General features: G+C 57.0%; 2 protein-coding genes across 4 annotated transcripts in view; one reads left to right on the forward strand and one right to left on the reverse strand.

Annotated features, from left to right (window-relative positions):
- Window positions 1–360: 360 nt before the first annotated feature.
- Window positions 361–19,554, forward strand: CCDC63 (coiled-coil domain containing 63; the record flags this gene model as incomplete). Its single annotated transcript, XM_056107193.1, has 10 exons — window positions 361–557; window positions 2,689–2,878; window positions 4,440–4,559; window positions 9,315–9,496; window positions 10,441–10,622; window positions 12,235–12,455; window positions 13,531–13,605; window positions 16,095–16,287; window positions 17,609–17,809; window positions 19,357–19,554. Coding segments are annotated over 10 exons (1,707 nt in total), but the record flags the coding sequence as incomplete, so codon positions are not given.
- Window positions 19,555–20,909: 1,355 nt separating this feature from the next.
- The window catches only part of MYL2 (myosin light chain 2), an 82,113-nt gene continuing 80,205 nt past the window's right edge, over window positions 20,910–22,817 (reverse strand). For all 3 annotated transcript variants that reach the window (XM_056107236.1, XM_056107237.1, XM_056107235.1), the window contains exon 7: window positions 20,910–21,207. In XM_056107236.1, coding sequence (XP_055963211.1) covers window positions 21,109–21,207 — 99 coding nt within the window. In that variant the 3' untranslated portion in view covers window positions 20,910–21,108. The remainder of the gene's footprint in view (window positions 21,208–22,817) is intronic.

A 22,817-nucleotide genomic window follows, 5' to 3' on the forward strand; every position in this document is an offset into this window, starting at 1 on the left:
CCGCCTCTCCCAGAGAGAGAGGCACAGAGTCTGGACTGTTTCTGAGAGGACACACAGGACGCGCTGAGGATGCCGGTAGGTGGTAGCTGGCCCCGTCTGTCCTCTCCACGACCACCAGCCCAGCTAATGCTGACAAGATGAGGGACGGTGGCTCAGAGAGGGTCAGTGGCCCTCCCAAGGTCACACAGCCAGGCCCCCTCTTGTGTATGCTATAGTGAGGTGCCCGCGACTCAGGGGGTGCTTTCCCTGGGGCGGAGGAGCTCTTGAGAGGACCCCAGGGTGGGCTTTCCCTCCAGTTCTGCCCCCAGCGCCTTCCTGCCTCCCCCCTGAGCTAGCATGGGAGCTTGTCTTGCCTCCTGACCCGTGGTACACCCCGGTCTCACCCAGTCGAAGAAATACCGGAGAAAGAACCTTGAGTCATCCCCGAAACTTCTGGAGAAGGCCAAAGAACAGCTGGCGGAGGCCGAGCTGCGGAAAATGAAGCAGCAGCTGAAGAACATGGCAGAGAGCCGCAAGTCCACCCTCCTGCGCTCGGAGAAGACCCTCCTGAACCAGCAGTGAGTGGGGGGCCGTGGGCCCGAGACAGCCTGGAGGAAACTGCAGTTGGGAGCCCAGGGCTGCTTGAGAACGCACCCCGTGGGCACCCCGAGGCCAAGGGCTCTGGACTCCTCGAGACTCGATCCTGGGAGGTGACCGGCCCCTACTCTGGACGTACCAAGGGCCACACCGAGAGGCTGTCCTTTGTTGTTATGTGTTGTTGTTTTGCGGTTACACCTGGTGATTCTCAGGGGTCCTCCTACCTCTGTGCTCAGGCATCACTCCTGGCAGTGCTCAGGGGACCCTATGAGATGCCGGGGATTGAACCTGGGTCAACTACGTGCAATACAAATGCCCGACCCACTGGACTATGGCTCTGCAGATGGACTGTGTTGTTTAATTCCCAGGAGCAGGAGAGCGCTCGGTTCATGTGGGCCTGGTGTGTTCAGTGGCTGGCAGCCACGTGGCTGGGCCTCACAGGGCCATCGTTCCCACCCCCCACCCCCAGCTGGGGAGTGTCTGGGGAGGGGCCATCACTGCCTTGTGGATACACCCCAGGGGACATTCTGAGTGCCCTTGGGCACCGAGAAACTTTGTGGCTTGTGCCTGAGAATACTTAAAATTGGGTGATTTGATACTGACAAGTCTGCATCTGACCAATAGGAAGGTTCCGAGGGCTGAAAAAGCATTTAACAGTCTTCTTAGATTCCTTCCAACTGAATGGAACTTCTTTTCTCTGGAAGGGGGCGTACCCAGTGGTGCTCAGGAATCACTCCTGGCAGTACTCGTGGGACCCTGTGGGATGCTGGGGATTGGACCCAAGTCAGTCATACACAAGGCAAACGCCCTCCCGGCTGGGTATGGCTCCAGCCTGGGGAAATGGAGCTCCCCAGCTACATTTGTAATGGAAATTGGCCATTAGATGACGCGTGGCTGTTGTTGAGAGAACGGGCGAGAGGGGGTACTTAGGGCGGTCTGTGCTTCAGCCCACTCAGACCTCACAGGGCCTCGGAAGGTCGCCCTTCTCAGCACCTGGCTGCCCTCTCAGAAAACGGAGAGGACTTGTTAGAACAAGCCCAAGTGTCTCCCAGGAAAGTGTCACAGATGAACAGACATTGCCCATCTGTGTGGGAGCAGCTGTCACCTGTACCTGGGCTGTGAACAGCGCAGGTTCAACCTGATCTGCCAACGTCCCCCTTCAGGGAAAAGTCAAATTACTCAGCCCCGCCTCAAGGAGTTTAGCTTTTTGGGACTGGCTCATAGGAGCACGGGGAGGATTTGCCTGGGTCACCCTGGCTGGGGTTTGGTCCCCGGTTCCCGGTATTGGTCTCCCCTGCCAGGAGTGATCCCTGTGGCTCCACAAAAAAGGAAAGAAAGAAAAGAAAGAGGAATTTACCTTCAGTGAACAAAGAGCACCCCCGAATTTTACCAGAGGCTACCTCCCCCTCTTCCCGATAGGGCTCCCTAGCGCCCCCTAGAGGCAGTACAGCCCCCTCTGGGAAGCACTTTAGATGATGACTCAGCGCAATAATCTAAACTACAAACAGTGCCAGGGAGGGCACCTGGGGCTCAATATTCCAGGAAGCGCCAGAGCTGTTTATTCCGCCCGGAGAATACACGCCTTCAGTTTGGGGTCGCTGCTCTGTCCACGGGACAGTCTCCAGGACTGCCTAAAGCCTCCCTCTGACAGGCTGATGCTCTTGTTTTTGTTCTTTTGGGCGTGGGTGACCACACCCAGCGATACACGAGGGGCCATGCAGAGCCAGGGATTGAACCTGGGGCTCCCCTGTGTCCTCACCAGGTTTGGGAGATGGTGATAGGAGTGGGGGGAGGGAGGGGAAGTGGACAAGCCTAACCTGGGGTTCTTTTTTTTTTGCTTTTTGGGGTCACACCCGGAAATGCTCAGGGGTTACTCCTGGCTCTGCACTCAGGAATTACCCCTGGAAGTGCTCAGGGGACCATATGGGATGCCGGGGATCGAACCTGGGTCGGCCACATGCAAGGCAAACGGCTTGCCCACTGTACTATTGCTCTAGCCCCATCTGGGGTTCTTCACATCAACTGGACCAGAATCTCAACCCTGCAGGTACCTGTCAGGTGCTTCCGCTGGGAGGAGAGTCTCTGGGCTAATGCTACCCCCTTGCCCGACAGGAAGGAGATCAAGAGCCTGCAGGAGGAGAAGGACGAACTGACCTTGCTTCTGGGTCTCCTCAAGTCCTCTCGGAACCTGAACCAGAACGAGAAAAACTACAGAGAGCTGCGCTTCCTGCTGCAGACCAAGGAGGACTATGAGGGCCTCATCAGCTCCATGAAGACGCTCGTAGGGGAGCTGAACCAGAAGGTGGGCCCCCCATAGGCCTGCGGGGGACGCGGGTTACCCAGGAGCCTCAGGCCAGCTCTGACAATCCACCCCTAACCTTGGCTGTGATCTCCGGGGGTCCCTGCTCTGGTCCTCCACAGAGGGCTCAACCCCCCCCCCCCAGCACTTTGGACGACCCCCTTTTGTCCCGTCAGCACCGGGGAGCACAGTCTGTAGTGACAAACAGCCCCCGCTCTGGCCTCAACCGGGAAGTTTTGTCCCAATTCTGCGACACTGCTGCTTATGGATTTGCCATCAGCTCGAGCTGCTTGGGCTGGGACCGCCGAAGTGACAGACACAGCCTTGAACCCACCAGGTACCAGCTGGAGACCCAGCGGGCCTGATGCTCTCAGTGGAAGTTTCCTCCTGGCAGTGACATGGTTCTCTTGTGCCGGTGGCTCGTGGGCTGGCCACAGTCTACTCAAAGGGGCACAGCCCGAGTAGTTAACGCTCCCCACCCACCGGAGGGCCTGGAAGAACTGGAGACTGGCTGGGCGGTGCCACCATCCCTTCCTGTGGCAGGAAGCCTCTGCCCCGGCTCCTCCTTGTCCTCACCAGGCCCCCCCCCCCCGCCCCGTTGGCCCAGGGTCCCCCAGCACATGGCGGCTCTTCCCTTTAGATGCACTTCCGTCGCTCTCCGCATCGAGTGTCTCAGGGACACGCGTGTCCATGGGAAGTCAAGCCCTCCCGTGTTTGCCAGGCTCCTGGCCAGAGCTAGCATGGCCCTGGGGAAGGAGTTTCATGAAAGACAGGCCTGGTCCAGGTTTGGGGCCACACCTGGCAGCACCCAGGGCTGACTCGAGACCGGTGCTATGGACACTCAGAATTGAGGCAGTTTCTGCTCGTGCAGGCTGACTTGGACGTGGGCCTCCAAGGCCAAGGACACAATCCGGGTTGAGCTGGTGACGTGGTTTCTAATTTTGTGACCAGCTCTTGGGGGAAATTCTGAACCCAAGAACCTTCTCTGGGTGAATAAAGGGCTCATGTTCCTGGATGGTTGTCCAGTGGGGCAAAATGCAGAGAGCGATATATGCCTGTGTAAAACACCACAGCCGGTCTGGGGCCGGGTAAAGCCAATTTTCAAAGTGGAATTTATGTCTGCATGTCATCCAGGCAGGAAAAGCCACAGGCGAGTCAAGTCCTGGCTGTCTGCTGCTTCTTTCTGCTGAGCGTATTTGGCTTCTGGGGATCCACCCATTAAATGCCACAGTGCCCCCCTCATTGCAAGGTCCAGGCCAGACCCCCCAAGATTACAGAAGATGCTTTGGGAAAAGGGGGCAGTGCCACTCCTGGGGGAACTGCGATTTCGGGGTATGGTGGAATTTCCATGCACAGGTGTGAGAATTTTGCACTCGCAGATCTGTACCTTCAAACGCCAGACTGAGCCACAAGGAACTCAACAAGCATCCGAGAGAGCGATTAAAATTCGGTTCACAGGCAGAGGAAGACCAAGGCTGTGCTTGTTCCGGCGTGCTTGGCTTGGCGGACTGTGGGCTTTATTCCCTCCAGATGTCAACACAGCTGGGCTCTCTCTCTCTTTCAGATTGATGAGATGGAAAAAAGAATTTTCAACCAAAAAAAGATCACCTCAAAATTGCAGGAGGCCAATGACCCCCGGAAACTGCAGAAGCAGATTCAGATTTTGGAGACCCGTTTAAATCTTGTATGTAAGACAAACCTTGTATGTCCTCTGTAGTTTTACAGACCCTCCTACCGGCCTTGTTTTTTTTTTTTCCAGTGGAAAATGGTGCTCACTGGGCCATTAGCAGAGCACAGCCCTCTTCTCGGTGGAGTTAAGAGGGTCCCTAGCACAGCAGGGAGGGCATTTGCCTTGCACACAGCAAGGATTGATCTGGGTTCAATCCCTGGCATCCCATATGGTCCTCCGAGCACCGCCAGGAGTAATTTGAGCACCGCCAGAAGTAATTCCTGAGTGCAGAACCATCAGTAACCCCTGAGCATCGCTGAGTGTGGCCCAAAAATAAAAAAAAAGAGGGTCCCTTACAGTTACAAACCAGGCATTTAGCATTTAGCACCCACCCCCATCACCGGCCCTGTCGGTCCGCTGTTGTCTGTCTGGATCTCCTGCACCCTCCCCCAGCCCCAAACTCCTAGGGTGCCAGCACCTCGTGTTCTGACTCAGAAGCTCCTGCTCACTGGAATATGATCCTACTGCAGGAAGGATCATGACACCTTCTCTCTGCCCTACGCCATTGGCTTGTTGTTGTTGTCTCTAGGAAATATTAGAATGCATAATTTGATAAAAAGAAAGGTATCTCAATCACCATTAGTTTATTATTATTATTAATTTTTTGCTTTTTAGGTCATACCTGGCAATGCACAGGGGTTACCTCCTGGCTCTGCACTCAGGAATTACTCCTGGCGGTGCTCAGGGGACCATATGGGATGCTGGGAATCGAACCCGGGTTGGCCGCATGCAAGGCAACTGCCTTACCTGCTGTACTATTGCTCCAGCCCCTCACTGCCATTTTCATAATTAGCAGGAGTCTCTAAATTGGCCACTGGGGAAATTAGCCGAAGGGGGAAGCCCTCCAGGTAGAGAGGAATGTATTGTTGATAAACATGAAGAAAGGGACTTCAGGCATAGATGGATCCAGGCATTCCCATTGTGTCTTGAGGATAGTTCTCTGACCATCTCTCTCCTGGATAGAGTGGGTCCCCTAGGAGGAGCAACTGTCAGCAGAAAAGGAGCATCGTTTCCCTAAGAGTTCCCATGGGCCAGTTGGGGCCATTATATCTGCCTCATCTATGAACTAGCCACCAAGGCCCGAGGACAGAGTACATGGCCCTGCGTCACTTGTATGCCATGGGACACCTGTCTCCCAGGTCGGGAGGGTGGTCCCAGCCTCCCACCTAAACTCAATGGATTGCACTGCAGAAAAGCGGCTCTCCTGGCAAGGCGTAAAGAGAGGAGGAAAGGCTGGTGGGCAGTGCCGACACACGTGACCAGAGAGAGGGAGGGTGGGTCCGTGCGGAGGGACCCTCTTGCTGCCTTGCATACAAAATGCTCAGCAGCCCCAAGTTCCCGCAGCTGGTTGGACCCTTCCTGCTGGCTCCCAGGAAGCCTGGGGAGGGGGGCAGGCAGAGAGGGCAGCAGCCTTCACGTCCGTCTACTGACCTGCAGCCGTGTAGCAAGTGTCTAGGATGGGTATTAATGCAGAATTCCAGGGCCCCCTGCAGATTCACCCCGGGCAACTTGGCACCTGCACGACCTCCAACCCAGTGACAGGGGCAGCCCTGTGGGTGTGAGGAGGAGCCGGGGAGGTGCTTGGCAACCATCTATGGATGAGTGAGTGAATGGATGAATGAGTGAATGAATGAGTGGATAGGTGAATGAATTGTGAATGAATGAATGAGTGAATTAATGAGTAAATGGATGAATGAGTGAATGTGTGAATGAGTGAATGAATTCATGAATGACTGAGTGAATGAGTGAATGTGTGAAAGTGCCCTGTGAGTTTTGGTGGCAGAGCCACAGCCCTCTGGTGTCCTCGCCCTTCCTCGGTTCTGGCTCTCAGTGCCGGCTTCTCCCTAGGAATGTTTCCGTCTCATCTAAATCACCCTGGTTTTTATTTTGTTTTGTTTTGATGCTCAGGGCTTGCTCCTGGCTCTGTGCTCGGGGATTACTCCCGGTGGGGCTCAGGGGACCGTATGGGGCGTTGGGGATGGATCCCGGGTGAGTTGTGTGCCAGGCATGTGCCCGCCCCTCTGTACTGTCGATCCAGCCCCTAAATCACCCTGATTTGTTTGGTGGACAATTGCTTGTAGAATATGCCCTTAAACTTAGGATATTTTTTTTCCTTTTTAGTGAAGTAAAAAATAGTTTTGTTTAGAGAAGTTTAGTCAGGAAATATGAGGGGGGAAAGAGGGAGAGAGAGGAGGGAGAGAGAGGGAGGGAGAGAGAGAGAGAGAGACTGAGAGACTGAGAATACCCGTCTCGGGCCAAGAGGTGGGAGAATCCTGAGGTGGAGAAAACAAGAGCGACTGTTTGCCCTCAGCGATGCTTTTTTTTTCTTGCACCCCAATTTCCCCCCCCCCCCCGTTCCCTTCTCCCCTGACCAGGTGGAGCTGTTTCTGGCTGCTGAGAGAATCTTGTCCAGGCTTGACCCCGTCCCCCAGAATGTGTTCTCACCTCAGCCTTTCCAGCTGCTCATGGGGTCTTATTGCTTTTATGCCCCGGTGACGGGGCTTTACAGGCTGAAACTTGCTCCAAAGTGCTCATGAGTAATCACTGCACTCCTCCTAGGGGCCAGCGGGGGTAGCGCAGACGCTCAGCTGATCTGGCCCTGGGCCCGCCCTGCTGCCCCTCCCCCATACAGCTCAGGGCTGGGTCCGGGTGAAACCAGCAGAGGCCAACGGTGAGGTAGCCAGAGGCGAGGCGCCTTTGGCCACCAGCCTGCAGGTGAAGCCGTGCAAGCCTCTCGCAACCCGCTGAGCACTCGTGGCCGCTGTCTCCTTCTCTCTCTCTCTCTCTCTCTCTCTCTCTCTCTCTCTCTCTCATTGAATCATTGTGATATGCAGTTACAAAGCTTTCACGTTTGAGTTTCAGTCATACAATGATCCAACACTCCTCCACCAGTGCACATTCCCCACCACCAATCTCCCCAGTATCCCCCCATCCCACCCCTCCCCCCCGCCTCTATGGTAGACAATTCCCCCCATCCTCTCTCTCTACTTTTGGGCATTACGGTTTGCAATACAGATACCGAGAGACCATCACGTTTGGTCCTTTATCTACTTTCATTGCTCATCTCCCATCCTGAGCGATCCCGCCAACCGTCATTGACTTCTCTATCCCAGCTGCCTTCTCCCCCCGCTCAGGACACCCTGTCTCTTATTTATTTAGTTAGTTATTTGCTTTTTGGGTCACACCCAGCGTTGCTCATGGGTTATTCCTGGTTCTGCACGCAGGAATAATTCCTGGCGGTGCTTGGGGGACCATATGGGATGCCGGGGATCGAACCCAGGTCGGTCGTGTGCAAGGCAAACGCCCTACCCGCTGTGCTATCGCCCCGGCCCCCACCCTGTCTCTTATTAGTATTTTTATTTTTCTCATGCTGGGCCTCCAAGAGTTCTTTTTCTTTTTGGGTCACACCCGGAGATGCTCAGGGGTTACTCCTGGCTCTACACTCAGGAATTACTCCTGGCGGTACTCGGGGGACCCTATGGGATGCTGGGGATTGAACCCGAGTGAGCCGTGTCCAAGACAAACACCTTTCCCCACCAGACTATTGCTCTGGTCACCACCAAGAGTCTTTTAAAGCTGGATCCAGTCACAGGGCTGGAGATAGTACAGCAGGGAGGGCACTTGCCTACGTGGGGCCAGGGTTCGATCCCATGTAGGTTTTTTTTTCTTTTTGGGTCACACCCGGCAATGCACAGGGGTTACTCCTGGCTCTGCACTCAGGAGTTACTCCTGGCGGTGTTCAGGGGACCATATGGGATGCTGGAATCGAATCCGGGTCGGCCGCGTGCAAGGCAAACGCCCTACCCGCTGTGCTATCGCTCCAGCCCCCCATGTAGGGTTTTCTAAGAAACACCAGGAGAGATCCCCAAACACAGTCAGGAGTAAGCCCTGAGCACAGCTGGCGCGGCCCCCGACTAACCAAACGAAACCCCTGTACTCAATCCAGTCTCCCTAACTTTTAGACCTCTTAAGTGTTTTTAGCCTGGGACCGGCAGAGAGTGAAGGGGGCGGGCATTAGCCTTGCATGCAGCCAACCCCCGTTTTATCCCTGGTGCTGCATCTGATTCCTCTGAGCACCGCCAGGAGTGGCCCCTGAGCACAGAGCTAGGAGTGAGTCCCGTTCTAGGTGTGGCCATAAAAAGGGTTCTTTCACCGAGAGCACTAGTTCGAGAGTGCTGGTTCTCAGTCAAGGATGATTTTTTTGTCCCCAAGGTACATTGTCTTCCAATGGAAGGGGGCATTTGTGGTTGCCACATTGGGTGGAGGGTGTATGCGCATGATGGGTGCCCAATGGCCAGAGATCAGGGATGTTTCCTGAACACTCTAGAAAGCCCAAGAGAGTCCCCTGCCCAAGGTATTGTGCTGCCAAAGTGGCAGTGTGAATTTTGAGGTACCCACTGCTCAGATGGCCCTAACACAGACTTGGCTCACAGTACCTGCTTGATGGGACCCAGCGCGCAGCCCGGGGCGAGATCTGCCTTCTCTCATTCAATTTGCTGCTTCTCCTGCTGTGGTCGAAACGGGCAGTAGTTGGGATGTTTGAAACCCAGGGAGAGGCTGACAGAGGCCATGCAAGCCGCTGGTGTTTGGCCCAAGAGCGTCACCCACGGCTCCAGGTGGGTCCTGTTCGGTGGCCCAGGGCAGAGATCGTCCCTTCAGAAGGCTGTGGGGGCCCAAGCGAGCCCGGTCCAAGTTACGGCTCGCCCCCAGGTCACCGTCAGCTTCGACAAGATGCTGCATGCCAACGCCCAGCTGCGCAGCGAGATCGAGGGTCTGCGGAGCCAGAAGGCTGCGTACGACCACGTGCACCAGCAGCTCCGCCGTCGCCTGGTCGTGCAGAAGAGAACCATGAAGAACGCCATCGAGCAGTCCTCACTGGCCTACGAGCAGAGGTGCAGTCTCCTCGGGGTCCCAGCCATCCCTGGGCTCCAGCGTGGGGAGCCCGAAAACCACAGCTTAGCTCTGAGCTGGGAGGGCATGTGAGCCTGGTGCCAGGGGGCCCTGGGTGTTAGCGCGACTCGGACAGTACTGCTTATCCCCACTGTACACAGGGACAGACACGTGCGAGCACTGCCTGGAAGCCGTGTGCAAATAGTGGCAGACGCGTGGGGCTGAGCTGTGAGCCACTGGGTCCCTCTCCTCTTGCTGCCCGAGTCTCGGGGTCCCCCCGGGTCTGGGTCATCTCCTGCTTTCAAACTCGCAGGGGACGTGGCAGTTAGCCGTGAAGAGCACAGAGCTTGGAGTCAGATCTGGGGTTGAGTCCCCAGTCCCATTGCTACCCCATTGTTGAGGGCATCTTTGGGTGGGGTGAGGGTCAGGTCAGACACGAGAGAAGCGGAGGCCAGAAAACATCGTGAATGGTTCCGATCGATGAGTGACCACAGTGAGGGTGCTGGTGCTGCTGGTGCTGATGGTAATGGTGCCGGTGGTGCTGGTGGTGCTGATGGTGACGGCAGTGCTGATGGAGGTGCTGATGGTGATGGTGATGGTGGTGATGATGGTGCTGGTAGTGGTGATGGTGCTGGTGGTACTGATGGTGATGATGGTGGTGATAGTGATGGTGGTGCTGAAGGTGCTGATGGTGACGGCAGTGCTGACGGAGGTGCGGATGGTGGTGATGGCAATGAGGATGAGGATGAGGAGGAGATGGTGGTGACAGAAAAGTAATTTTGTGGGGTGATCTGGAGCTCATAGTTGCTGTCAGCTAGGCAAGGGAGATGCTTCCTCCACTCCCAGAATCCTCGGTGGTGAAAGGAACAGTGAGCCTGGCCTGGGCAGGAAGGGTCTCTGGGCGGGGCCGGGCGGCGTCTCCCACCTCACAACACTCCCTCCCCAGGCTGGAAGCTGGAGCCCGGATGGCCGCCCTGCAGGAGCGCCAGGAGAAGGACATCACCCAGCACAACCTGGAGATCCGTGAGCTGGAGCGGATTCAGCAGCACGAGGCCAAGCTCAAGACCTTCCTGCTCATTAAGCTCAATGACCGCCTGGAGTTCCAGGAGGAGGCCAGGAAGAATGAAGGTGTATTGCCGCGTTCTCCCTCTGAGGGATGCACACTTCTGTGCCAGAGTTAGCAAAGCACACATGCTCGCACATGGACACACATGCACACACTTGCACACCCATACACACACTCTCGCACAACACACATACATGCTTACAGATGCATGCCCACACATAACACACGTACACTCACCCAACACACACACACTGGCACAACACATACACATGCTTACAGATGCATGTTCACACACAACACACGAACACTCACGCAACACACTTGCACATACACGCATGCACATACATACCCTCGCACCCCACACATGCACACACACGCTCACATATGCACACCCATACACAACACACATATTCAGTAACACACATTCGTGCTCACATACGCGCAACACACGTACACTCACTCACAACACACACATACACGCACTCATACAACACACATGCACAAAGAGAACACACGTGCACACCCACACACAAGACACATGCTCACACATGCACACCCCCACACCACACACGTACTCTCACACAGCACACACATGCACACACTCACACAACACCGGCCCAGGGAGAGTTCTGCGGGTGAGAGCACATATTCTGCAGCAGGAGCCCGGCGTTGGCTCCCGACACGGCCTGACTCTCTCCTGGCCACCCGGGACCCAAAGCCACAAGCCCCAGGAGAGGAGGGCGCAGTCAGCAGTGGCTGGGCGGTGCTTGGGCCTGGCCGTGCGGGGCCACGCTCACACGACACTGAATGCTATGCCGGGCCACTAAAAACCGACGTGGTGCTTCTCTCCAGCTGAGCTGTCTTCAGAGTTTGAGCAGGCTTCAGTCTGAACTGCAACCCCCTGGTCATCCCGTGTTGGACCTGCCGTGTCCAGTCCCCAGGAATGTCCTCTCTGGAGGCTCCTCCCATGGCCTGTGGTCCCCAGGTTCCCAACGTCTGTTGCCCGGCCAGGAGACCTCCAGAGACTCAGAAGTGGCGGCAAAGCCGGTCATAGTGTGGCAAAGGGACACAGAGCTCAGTCAGCAAAGAGAGATTTGGGGTAGTCGGCACAAGCTTCCAGAACCTTCTCAGGGTTACTTCCTCCTCAGGAGTGGCTCTGAGCACTTTCTTGGGCTCAGATGTACCACAGACCCACCTGATGTTTGTATCTGACCCAGCAGGCCACGCCCGCCAGGCATCACCTCACAAGCTTTTCTGAGCAACTTACAAGTGTCAAGGCCAGGTGATGAAAAGTCCGGAAGGAGATTCACTGAGCTCTGAGCCTTGACCTTCCCCCAGCTCAAATATCACCTCCTCAGAGTGGCCGTCCCAGCGCCAGAGCCCTCCCCCCTCTCACAGCCCCGTGGGTCCCCACAGCCCTGTCACGGGGCACTTGGTTTCCCTATTCTGAATCTCTTTCCTTTGCTCCTTTTAAGGATTCTTTTTATGTTGCACGGGGCAGAGGGTTTTGTATCCGCAGAGCCCGGCCTTGGCCTCGTGTCTGGCACATAGTAAATGCTCAGTTAGGCAGAGGTGGCGTCACTAAGGAGTGAGGGGCTGAGGCACTGGAGTAGAGGGGGCTGGCGCTGCCTGGCTGGTCCCAGGCTGGCTCTTGCAGCCCGTGTCCTTTCCTAGCTCTCAAGGCCAAGAAATGTGTGAAGCAGAAAAATCTCGAGAGTTCTGAGAGCTATGAGGTGGCCCACCTCCGGCTGATGAAGTTAGCAGAGGACGGAAACCTGAATAGGCTCATCCACGACTTTCTGGTCAAGGAGGAGATGAATTTTGCTCGGTTCACGTACGTCATGGAGCTTAACAGCAACATGGAGACGATGCAAACGAAGATCAAGAAGATCCAGGTCAGGCACCTCTTGTCTCCCAGGTCTGGGGTCCCAGCTGCTCCCCGGGCAGCCTTCTCCAAAGCGGGTTCCCTGGAGCACCCCTTGAGCTTCTCCGCAGGAAAAGTGGCTTTGAGGTCGAGTCAGTTTGGGAACCGCTCCATGTCCCCCTCCCGCCGTCCCCTTTCCGAAGCGCCTTTCGGCACATAAAAGCGCTGTCCCCTCCCTACCCCCACCGCACGTGTTACACCTCCTGGCTCAGTGAAACAACTCTGGCTCTTGGCCTTAAGAGCCGGCTGATCCCTGTTAATCAGTAGTTTCCAGGAATTGAGGCCAGGAAGCTGGATGATTTGGAGCAATCTGGTGGACGGCCACAGAGCAAAGGCTCTGGCAAGTCCTGCATTGCAGCTGCCTGGGGACTTGCCTGCATCTCCCGCAGTTCACAGGCAACTTTCTCCCCAGAACAGACATCAGCAGCCTTAGGGCTCAATGCGAACTTCATTGCAGGACACTCCAGCCCCTTCAGAATGAGGCAGGCTTAGCGCCCACCCCATCCCATGCCCTCTCAGCCAGCTCCAGGGCCCCCCACAACATTTCCTCTCTCAAAAAAACCTCAACCTCTGTTTTCCTCCTGGTGAAATTTCCTTCCTTGTTCTGATCCTGCGCAGTTGTCATTTCTGGTGGGAATTCTGTCCCCTCACCTCTGAAATCTGCCCCCAGTCCGGCCCATTCAGGCTCCATCCCCATGTGTCCCCCGCTGCCAGTGGACAGGGTCATTGCCCGGGACCTTTTCTCCTGGGCCTCTGTTCTCTCTCTCTCTCTCTTTTTTTTTCTTTTTGGGTCACACCCGGCAATCACAGGGGTTGCTCCTGGCTCTGCACTCAGGAATTACTCCTGGCGGTGCTCAGGGGACCATATGGGATGCTGGGGATCGAACCCAGGTCAGCCGCGTGCAAGGCAAACACCCTACCCACTGTACTATCTCTCCAGCCCCTCTGTTCTTTTTAATGTGAGAAACTTCCTGGGTGCGGTGGGGGGCCCCGTGGCCCGGGGGGCACGGCCACATTCACTCACATTCTGGTGCTCTGTCGAGCAGGATAAGATCACTGACTTGCGATTCCAGCAGAAGACATCCCAGGATGACAACCGTTCTGCCCTGATGGAGCTGGAGGTGAGGCTAGGGCCCCCGTGTCTGTCTGTCTGTCTGTCTCTCTGGCAGCCTATTCACTTGTCCCCTGGAACAAGGATCTGCCCATGAGGGTTCTGGCTCTTGTCCTGATCTGCCCTGGCCCCCTGTCCCAGGAGCCTACAGGGACTGCAGGAGGGTGATTTTTTTTTTTTTTTTTTGCTTTTTGGGTCACACCCGGGGTTACACACAGGGGTTACTCCTGGCTCTGCACTCAGGAATTACCCCTGGCGGTGCTCAGGGCACCATATGGGATGCTGGGAATCAAACCTGGGTCGACTGCGTGCAAGGCAAATGCCCTACCCGCTGTGCTATTGCTCCAGTCCCGAGGGCGATATTTCTTAAGGTCTCTTCCTCCGCCCTATCGATGCCCCCACTCCCTTTCAGGGCAGCTGAGAATGTCATCCTAGACCAGTTCCTTTCAGACCAGCCTAGCCTCTGTCCCCGGCTGACTGTGCCCTGATCTTTTTTATTTTATTTCATTTTTTGCTTTTTTGGGTCACATCCGGTGATGCTCAGGGCTTACTCCTGGCTCTGCACTCAAGAATCACTCCTGGAGGTGCTCGGGGGACTATATGGGATGCCGGGGACCAAACCTGGGTCGGCTGCATGCAAGGCAAACACCAACTTAATGGTTCTTTCCCTGAAGTCTTGGCCGTGTTCACATCTCACTGGTATCTCCACCATGGGCATGCCGGGTTGGACAAAGAACTTTCAAGCAGGGAGCATTGCCACCCCAAATACCAGCAGGGCTTTGTTATTAAGGGGCCAGGGGGTGAGTGGGTAGCAGATCTATGACAGTGACCCAGCGCCAGGGGAGCTGGATCAAGCGCTGTTCTCACCAGAATGTTCCTGGCCCTGGAAAAATGCTACTCCCGGGTTTGTTCTGAGAAGGCTGCTGATGCCTTTCTCTGTTTGGCCACTGGGGGGCAGCAAATCACAGGCTGCCCATTGAGCGGCTGCAGCTCAGTCTGGGGGAAATGAGGCCAGAAGGGAACCGTGCCCAGCGGGTACCAGTCTGGGGTCCCTCATTCCCCACTAGGGATGCTCAGCATCTAGATTAGATGTTTCCAAATGCGTTTTGGTCTTTCTACCCGCTTTTCGGAAAAGAAACTCACCCAGCACAGCCTGCCCGTCCCCTTCCCCGCTAAAACCTGCCTTCTCCAAGGAAACAAAGGAATAGCCCCTCCTCCCCCCAGCACTTAGCGATCCGGCCACTCTGGAGGCTGCACAGGAAGCCTCTGGGGTTGGGGCGATGTTGTGGTATTACTCCACGTTCTGGGGTCCAGCCTGGGGAGACTGGCCAGGTAACCCCAGCGTCTCCCCAGCTCTGCTTGGACCCCAACCCCTCAGCTCCTGTTCCTTTGGCTTTAGCCAGAAGAGTTCTGGAGATTTCTTTCCAGATTCAGACACTCTAAACAGAATTAATTTTGTGTGTTTTGGGTGCGCGCGCATGTGTGTGTTTGTGTGTGCATGTGTGTCTTTTTTTTTAATCGCACCTGGCGATGCTCAGGGCTAACTCCTGGCTCTGCACTCTGGCGGTGCTCGAGGGACCATATGGGATGCCAAGGATCTTGAACCCAGGTCAAGGCAAAGAAAACGCCCTCCCCATTGTACTATCACTCCAGCCCCCCCTTTTTAAATTAATGTTTTTATTTAATTAATTATTTACTTATTTTTGCTTTTTTGGGTCACACCTGATGATGCACAGGGGTTACTCCTGGCTCTGCACTCAGGAATTAGTCCTGGTGGTGCTCAGGGGACCATATGGGATGCTGGGAATCGAACTCGGGTTGGCCGTGTGCAAGGCAAACACCCTACCCGCTGTGCTATTGACCCAGTCCCTTAAATTAATGATTAAATCTTCATTTTAGACACCATGGCTTATACTGTCAATAATAGGGTCCATGCATGACATGAAACAGCTCCCCACTCCTGAGCACCCACTGTCTCCCCACCATTGTCCCAGTCACCCCCTACTGTTTCTTTATATCCCACAAAGGAGAGCAGTTGCTCTGTGTCAGCCCCTCGCTCTGCAAGATGCTCTCCAGAGCCCTAGTTCCGTCTCTTTTCAGAGCTGAGTACTACTCCACTGTGTAAAAGTAAAGGCCCTCCCGTTGATCGTCGATTTGCTCGAGCGGGCCCAGTAACGTCTCCATTAGAGACTTTGTTGTTACTGTGTCTGGCATATCGAATACTCTCGGTAGCTTGCCGGGCTCTCCGAGAGGGGCGGAGGAATCGAGGAATCGAACTCGGGTTGGCCATGTTGGCTGCGTGCAAGGCAGACGCCCTACCCACTGTGCTATCGCTCCAGCCCCCTTCCACTGTGTATACCAGGGCAATTGCTTCTCTATCCGGTCCCCTGTTCCCGGGTGCTCGAGCTGGGTCAGGTCACACTGCCCCGGACAGAGAGAGTCAGTCTTCAGAGCGCGGAGTCCCCAGACAGATATCTCCTTCCCCCGTCTGACCCTCAGGAGAAGCTGAAGAGGACCACAGAGGCGGCGGACAGGTACGAGCTGAGGGCCGAGGAGATTGGCAGGACCCTGGAGCAGCTCAAGGAGGCCGTGAAGTCCTTGCTGAAGAAGATGGGCTTCAGCACAACCGAACTCCTGGATCGGCTGGGGGCGCATGGCCAGGTCACTGATGCCAACCTCACGCAGTACTTCGGTGAGTCCAGTTGCGGCCCCGGGACGGGACCCTGCTGGCGGTGGGGGTGAGCCCCCAAATGTGAGGGGAAGCGCAGGGCTGGCGGAACGCAGACACCTGGCCTGAGTCTGAACTCAGGGCGATCTGGGGGGCCCAGGACACCCTCCAAGATGCTGGAGGCGGGTGTCAGCGTGTGGCCCTAACTGCTCTCCTGTCCCGGCCCCTTGATAGAGCCTTTCCTGATGGCGTCCAGGGTCGGTGCCTTTCCTCCTCCGCCTGCCTCCTCCTCCCATTTCTCACCCCAAGCCCTGCTCCCGCCACACGCCGTTCTCGACCCTGTCCCCCACCTCCCCCCCCCCACCAGCCCCGCCATCCTGGGACCCCTGCAGGGCTGCCTGTACACCTCCCGCTCAGGTTCTGGGGGTCATCGCTGCCCTCCCCTCCCTGATAGGCAGAGGCTGGTCCTCAGCCTCACCCATCGCTCCTGCTTAGCAGAGCCCGAGTTCACCAGCAGGGGGCGCTCCCTCCCTGTCCGTGAGGTTGGGGGCGGGGGAACCCCGCGAATTTCAGATTCGAGCACTTCTAGTCCCCAGTTTTCACAAAGACTAGCAGGAGACAGGAAATTACCTGGAGATTGATCGACTGATTTTCAAAGTCATCCCAATCTAGTCGTTATTGAATTCCAGTCACGAGCAGGTGGCTGGTGAGAGGCGAGTGTGTGTGTGTGTGTGTGTGTGTGTGGTGTGTGGTGTGTCCCTGTGTCTTCTCTCCCTCATGTCCACCCTTGCCCCCAACCAGAAGCTGATGAACCTCATCAGGACGAGGATTACATCCTTGTCACTTTTGTCACGTGTGTGGCCCAGCTGTCCCCAAGTTTCTGTGACACTCACCCAGTGCCTGGCTCCAGGGCACTCAATAATCACTGATGAAAGACGGAGGGGTCAGGGGACTTCGGGGAGTTGAGTTGTGGGAGGCCTGTGGGAAGGGCAGGTCACTCCTGCTAGTCACTACTCAGGACTGAGGGTGCATTCAGGGAGAGGGACAGGGAGAAGCATTCTTGGCCAAAGATGCAGCATGAGCAAAGGCCCTGAGGCCTGAGACAGAGGATGCTGAGACATTAGGATGCCTCCTAATTTCAGGGTAACTGCATATTTCTCCACTTTTCATTCAGTATTGCCCCAGATACCTTTTAAAGACTGATTACAAAAAAAAAAACTTTTTTGAAAGACCTTGTCCTTAGAGGCACTTATGATCTCCTTTCCTGTCCAGCAGCCCCCCCCCAATTCTCCCCACCCCTCCCCAACCAGCCTGCGGGCATTCACCTTGCCCCTGCCCTTCCCAGCCATCATTGAGAAGAAGACCAACGACCTCCTGGTGCTTGAGTCCTACCGGCGGCTCCAGGACATCGAGAGGGCCGACCTAGAGGCACCACAGCCCTTCATCAACCCGTTCTGGGGCGGCTCTGCCCTGCTCAAGCCTTTAGAATTCAGGAAAATCAGCGTCCCCTTCCTTGGTGGGGAACCCTCGGACAAGCTGGATGATGGTGAGCTGGGCGTCCTCGGGACCAGGCAGGGCTAGGGGGTCTCTTGGAGGTCTCTGTGGGGAGAGTCAGTAGCAATGAGCCTCAGTTTCCCTCCTTGTGAGCCTCATGGGGGGACCACATCTTGGCCAGGGCTCTCTGAGAGTTTGCTTGGCCCGGCCAGCTCAGCCAGCCTGGCTATTTGAAGATGAAGCCCCTTAAGGTGTCTGAATCCACCGTCCAGGGGGGCCTTCAGAAGTGGACAGAATGGTGAGCTGGGGGCACCCCTGTGGGCCCCGTCTCTGTCCTCCCTCTCTGCTCTGGACACTCACTCAGCCCCTTGGTGCCTGCCCCACCGGCCTGGCGTCTTTCCTCCTTCATGGGGCGCCCAAGCCCCACTTTACCGGGACCCTGCCCTCCTCTCTGCGGCGGGAAGCAAATCAGCCCCACATGGCTTTAGAAGTTGGTTTGGAGGCCAAGTTTCCACTGGGTTCACCCGGGCAGCCTGGAGCCCCCCCTGTGGGCCTCGCTCCTTGCAGAAAAGCCCCCAGACTGGAGACGGCTGAAATGAGAGAGAAGCTTAATACCCCCCCCCCCTCCCTGATCTGCACCCGGGCAGAGCTCTGCAGGCACCGAAAGGTGCCCCAGCACTGTGTCCGTCCAGAATGTTCCACCTGGCACACGCTGTGTGTCATGTGTGCTAGGATGAGGGAGCGGTCCAGGTTGCTGCAGTGTTTGGGGGTGGAGGGGAGGCTCAGAGAACTTCGCTCACTGTTGTTTTTTTAAAGTGATTTTCCAGATTTGAGTTTGAATGCATCTGGGAGCAGCCTTGCAGGGGTAGGGGCCTGCCCAGGAAGGAGGCAGAGACGAGCATACGTACACACACGCATGCATGCATGCACACAGATGCACACATGACACACACATACACACATGCACGATGCACACAGGCGTGCACACATGCACGCACACATACACGCACCCACTCATGCGCACACACAGGCTCACGTGCAAGCAAGCATACGCACATGCGCTTGCCCCTGTGTGGTTTGGCCAAGGCCCGTGAAGCCTGGCAGGCCCGAGGGCTGAACGCGGCGGCTCATGGGCCCCTTAGCCCAGAACGTGGGCGCAGCTGCTGGCGCTGCTGCCCTCACATGGCCAGAGCCTCGAGACGCGCACTTCCTTCCTTCCTTCCAGGAAACGTTGCTCTCGGGGTCTCAGCCCCTGGCTCACTGGCTCGCTGTGGAAGCCAGGCCTTCCCCTCGGGAGGTCACTTAGGAAACAGGGTTCCTCTGGCAAAGGAGGCCTGGTCATCCGCTCGCCGGTCTCTGCCAGGTGTCATTGTTCAGTGCCCGTCCTGAGCCACTGCACGTGGCGGCCCAGGCTCCTCAATATCCAGCCACGCTCCCCGCCACAGCCACCCCCCGGCCTATCCTCCCCCTTCCCGAACCCGGGAATTCTCACACCCCAACTGGTCCCGTGAAGGTAAAGGCCCGCCTGCCCCCCCCCCGACTCGGGCCTCCATGCGGGGCGGAGGGGCGGGCCGGCCCCACCATGCCCCCTCTCTGCAGTGGAGCAGCCCCTGGACCACAGCAACCTCCGGCAGCTGGTGCTCAACAGCCTCGGCGCCCGGGAGTTGGGAAACCAGGAGGTCAACGCCGACGCCGCCTCCGAGAAGGCCGACGGCTCCAAGGCCAAGAAGTTGAAGAAGACCTGAAGGGCCCGAGCGCTCTGCCCAGTGCCCCGGAGAATAAACGTTTGTTCCCTGACCCCTGGCCACTCAGGAGGGGGCACTGTGCGTGCGTGCACGTGTGAGTGCGCGCACATGTGTCTGTGTGTGTCTGCGTCCGTGTGTGTGAGCGCGTATGTGTCTGCATGTCTCCATGTGTGCATCTGTGTGTGTCTATGTGTGAATGTGTGTACAGATGTGTGCGTCTGCATGTGCATTTCCGACTGTGTGTGTGTGTCTGTGTCTGCATGTCTGTTTGTGTCTCTGTGTCTGTGCGTGCGTCTGCATATGTGACTGCATGTGCCCAGATGTGTCTGTCCATGTGGGTTTTGCCCTGAATCTTCTCACCTTGACTGATCTGGAGCCGAGGCTCCCCGGGTCTCAGAAGCCCCAGGAAGCAGCTCTTTCCAGACGGGGATGCCGGGATCCTGCGGGGGGTGATGTGGGTCCTCATGCCAGACTTTCCCCACAGCCGGGGCTGCTGTCCCCAGCTCGTGGAGGGGACCCTGAGCTGTGCTTCGTTTTGAGACTTTCTCCTCCCAAGACCTGGCCCCCTTGTCTCCGCCATGTGACTCAGTTCCAGCTTTGTCCCCTTGCGTCACTGACGTTGACTGTGTCCTGTGTCCTTGAGGCTGTCTTGAACACAAACTCCTGATGCCTGCCCCAGTTCCTCCAAGGCGCTGAGACTCTTCCTTGGGGGAAGGGTCTGTCGTTCCTGATCTTGGGGCGTGGGGGTGTGGAGGGGGGCGGTTTGACCTCAGTCCCAGGACAAGCTGGGGAGCTCAGAGCGCCCGTGTGTGGTTGGGTTCTGGACTCCCAGGCCCTATTCTGGCGTTTGTGTGGGGCTAGGGGACAGGTGCCTTTTCCCACCGTGGGTGGAGGAGAGACGGGCCAGCGCAGGGACCAGCTCAGCATGGGGGCGCAGAGCAGCAGGAAAGGAAGCAGGCACCTTCCCCTCCCGCACCCAGGCCTCGTCCTGACAGCTGCTGGATGCAGCCAAGCCTGATGGCCTGTGAACTTGCTCCGGTAGGTGGCAGTTCTTGCAGCCTAGAGGGACGGGAACGTCTCCACAGTGGCTTCCGTCACTCAAACTGCGGTGGGCTTACACTGAGGCCTATTCCGGGGGCCTCAGAGAGGATCCCCATCTGCGTCTTCCCCCCCCCACCCAACGCCACGCCGGCCCCTGCCACCCCCGTCTGCAAGGGGAGCGCTACTGGGAGAAAGTCACCACCCAAGCTTCAGCCCTTACATTGAACAGAAGCACCTGGACAGGTGAGCCACGTGCTCACCCCCCCTCCCATCCCCGCACCTGCCCGCACATGGGGGGTGGGGTCTCAGCGCACCTGGGGCCGCATGGGCTCTGCGCCTGCGCAGCAGAGAAGCACCACCCACAGGTCGCGCCCTCCTGTTTATTAGCCTCAGCTGAGCCTGGGCGCGGGTTCGCGTCCCAGCCGCGCCAGGTAAGGTTTGCCGCGTCCAGCAGCATCGCTCCCCGTCTCCTGCAACCGTAGGGCTGGAGGAGGAAGCGAGAGGCCACGCTGCCCACAGCAGGCCGGGGCAGGGCTGGCGGGTGTTCGGGCCGAGCCCCGCGCGCTCAGTCCTTCTCTTCCCCGTGGGTGATGATGTGCACCAGGTTCTTGTAGTCCAAGCTGCCCGTCACGTCAGGGGGGAAAGCGGCGAACATCTGGTCCACCTGCAAGCAGCCAGCCAGAGGCTGAGGGCATGGGGTGGGAGCGAGGGGCACGGGGATGTGTGTGTGTGTGTGTGTGTGTGTGTGTGTGTGGGTGTGCGTGTGTGTGCAGGGCAGCTCCAGGGTCTGCTTTGTTGGCATGGGGGTGAGCCCGACCCTTGCCCTGCCTCTCTCCCCAGCCTGACCCACTACTGCTTCTAAGCGAGACACACAGTCCTTCCTCACTGGGGCAGCCTGATGGGGCAGGGATGGGCATCGGCTCTGGAGAACCCTGTTCCTTCAGGGAAAGGGACCGTCACCGTCACTGTCCTCCCATTGTTCATCGATTTGCTCGAGTGGGCACCAGTAACGTCCCCATTGTGAGACTTGTTACTGTGTTTGGCATATCGAATACGCCACGGGGAGTTTGCCAGGCTTTGCTGTGTGGGCAGGATACTCTCAGTAGCTCGCCGGGCTCTCCGAGAGGGGCAGACGAATTGAACCCAGGTTGGCCGCGCGCAAGGCAAACGCCCGACCTGCTATGCTGTCACTCCAGCCCAGGAAAAGGGACATCTCAATTTAAAAAAAAAAATCATGCCATTTCCTCATTTTAAAAAGTATTGGTTGGTTGTCTTTGAAAATACAGACCGTATTGGGGTCTAGAGTGGGGAGGGCGTTTGCCTTGCACGTGGCTGACCTGGGTTCGATCCCCGACACCCCATAGAGCCCACTCAGCACTGGCAGGAGTGATCTTTGAGCACAGAGTCAGGAGTAAGTCCTGAGGGCAGCGGGCGTGCACAAAAATAAACACCCAGAGAAGAGCGTGCTGGCTGGGCACACTAATGCCTACAGAGGTGTGTGGCGGCGGGTGGGTGAGGCAGTGCTCTTCTGTCACTGCATCTCTCTACAGATGAGGAGATGGAATCCAAGCCGGCGGGAGGGCAAGGCAGGCTCTTTGCTTGAGATTTGGGGTAAACAATTGAGCTCAGGTGTCCCGTGAAGGAATCCTGAGAGGCCCCAAGGCCCGTCTGAAATAGCCGCGCTGAGGTGCGTGTTTTAAATAGCTGCATTGAGGGGCTGGAGAGACAGCACAGCGGGTAGGGCGTCTGCCTTGCACGCGGCCAACCTGGGTTCGATTCCCAGCATCCCATATGGTCCCCTGAGCGCTGCCCGGACTAATTCCTGAGTGCAGAGCCAGGAGTAACCCCTGTGCATCGCCGGGTGTGACCCAAAAAGCAATAAATAAATAAATAAATAAATAAATAGCTGCATTGAGGTGCATGAGGAACGTTAAGGAGCCGGCCCCTAGTTCCTGCACAGCCTCCTGGCATTGGCTGGACTTGCTCTTCCAACAAGACACGACTGCCCTCTGCTGGGAAACTATAGCAATGGCCCGAGAGCGTGTGCTCCTGGCCTGCTGGGGGTCCAAGGCCGCGTGCCGTGGTTCACCGTGGCTCCAGCCTTCCCACCTGCCCTGACCTGTGGGTCAGTGGCTGAAGACCGTATGAATGACCCAAGGCCCCAGGAGGATTGTGCAGGGCAAAGCCCGGGGGAGGGCCGGACGGGTGCAGGCCCCTCACTGAAGACTTTCCAGGCTCCCGTGTCCCCATCCAGAAAATGGCCACAGTGCTCAT

The sequence above is a fragment of the Sorex fumeus genome, unplaced genomic scaffold, assembly GCF_029834395.1.
Source record: "Sorex fumeus unplaced genomic scaffold, SorFum_2.1 ptg000155l, whole genome shotgun sequence".
NCBI lineage: Eukaryota > Metazoa > Chordata > Mammalia > Eulipotyphla > Soricidae > Sorex > Sorex fumeus.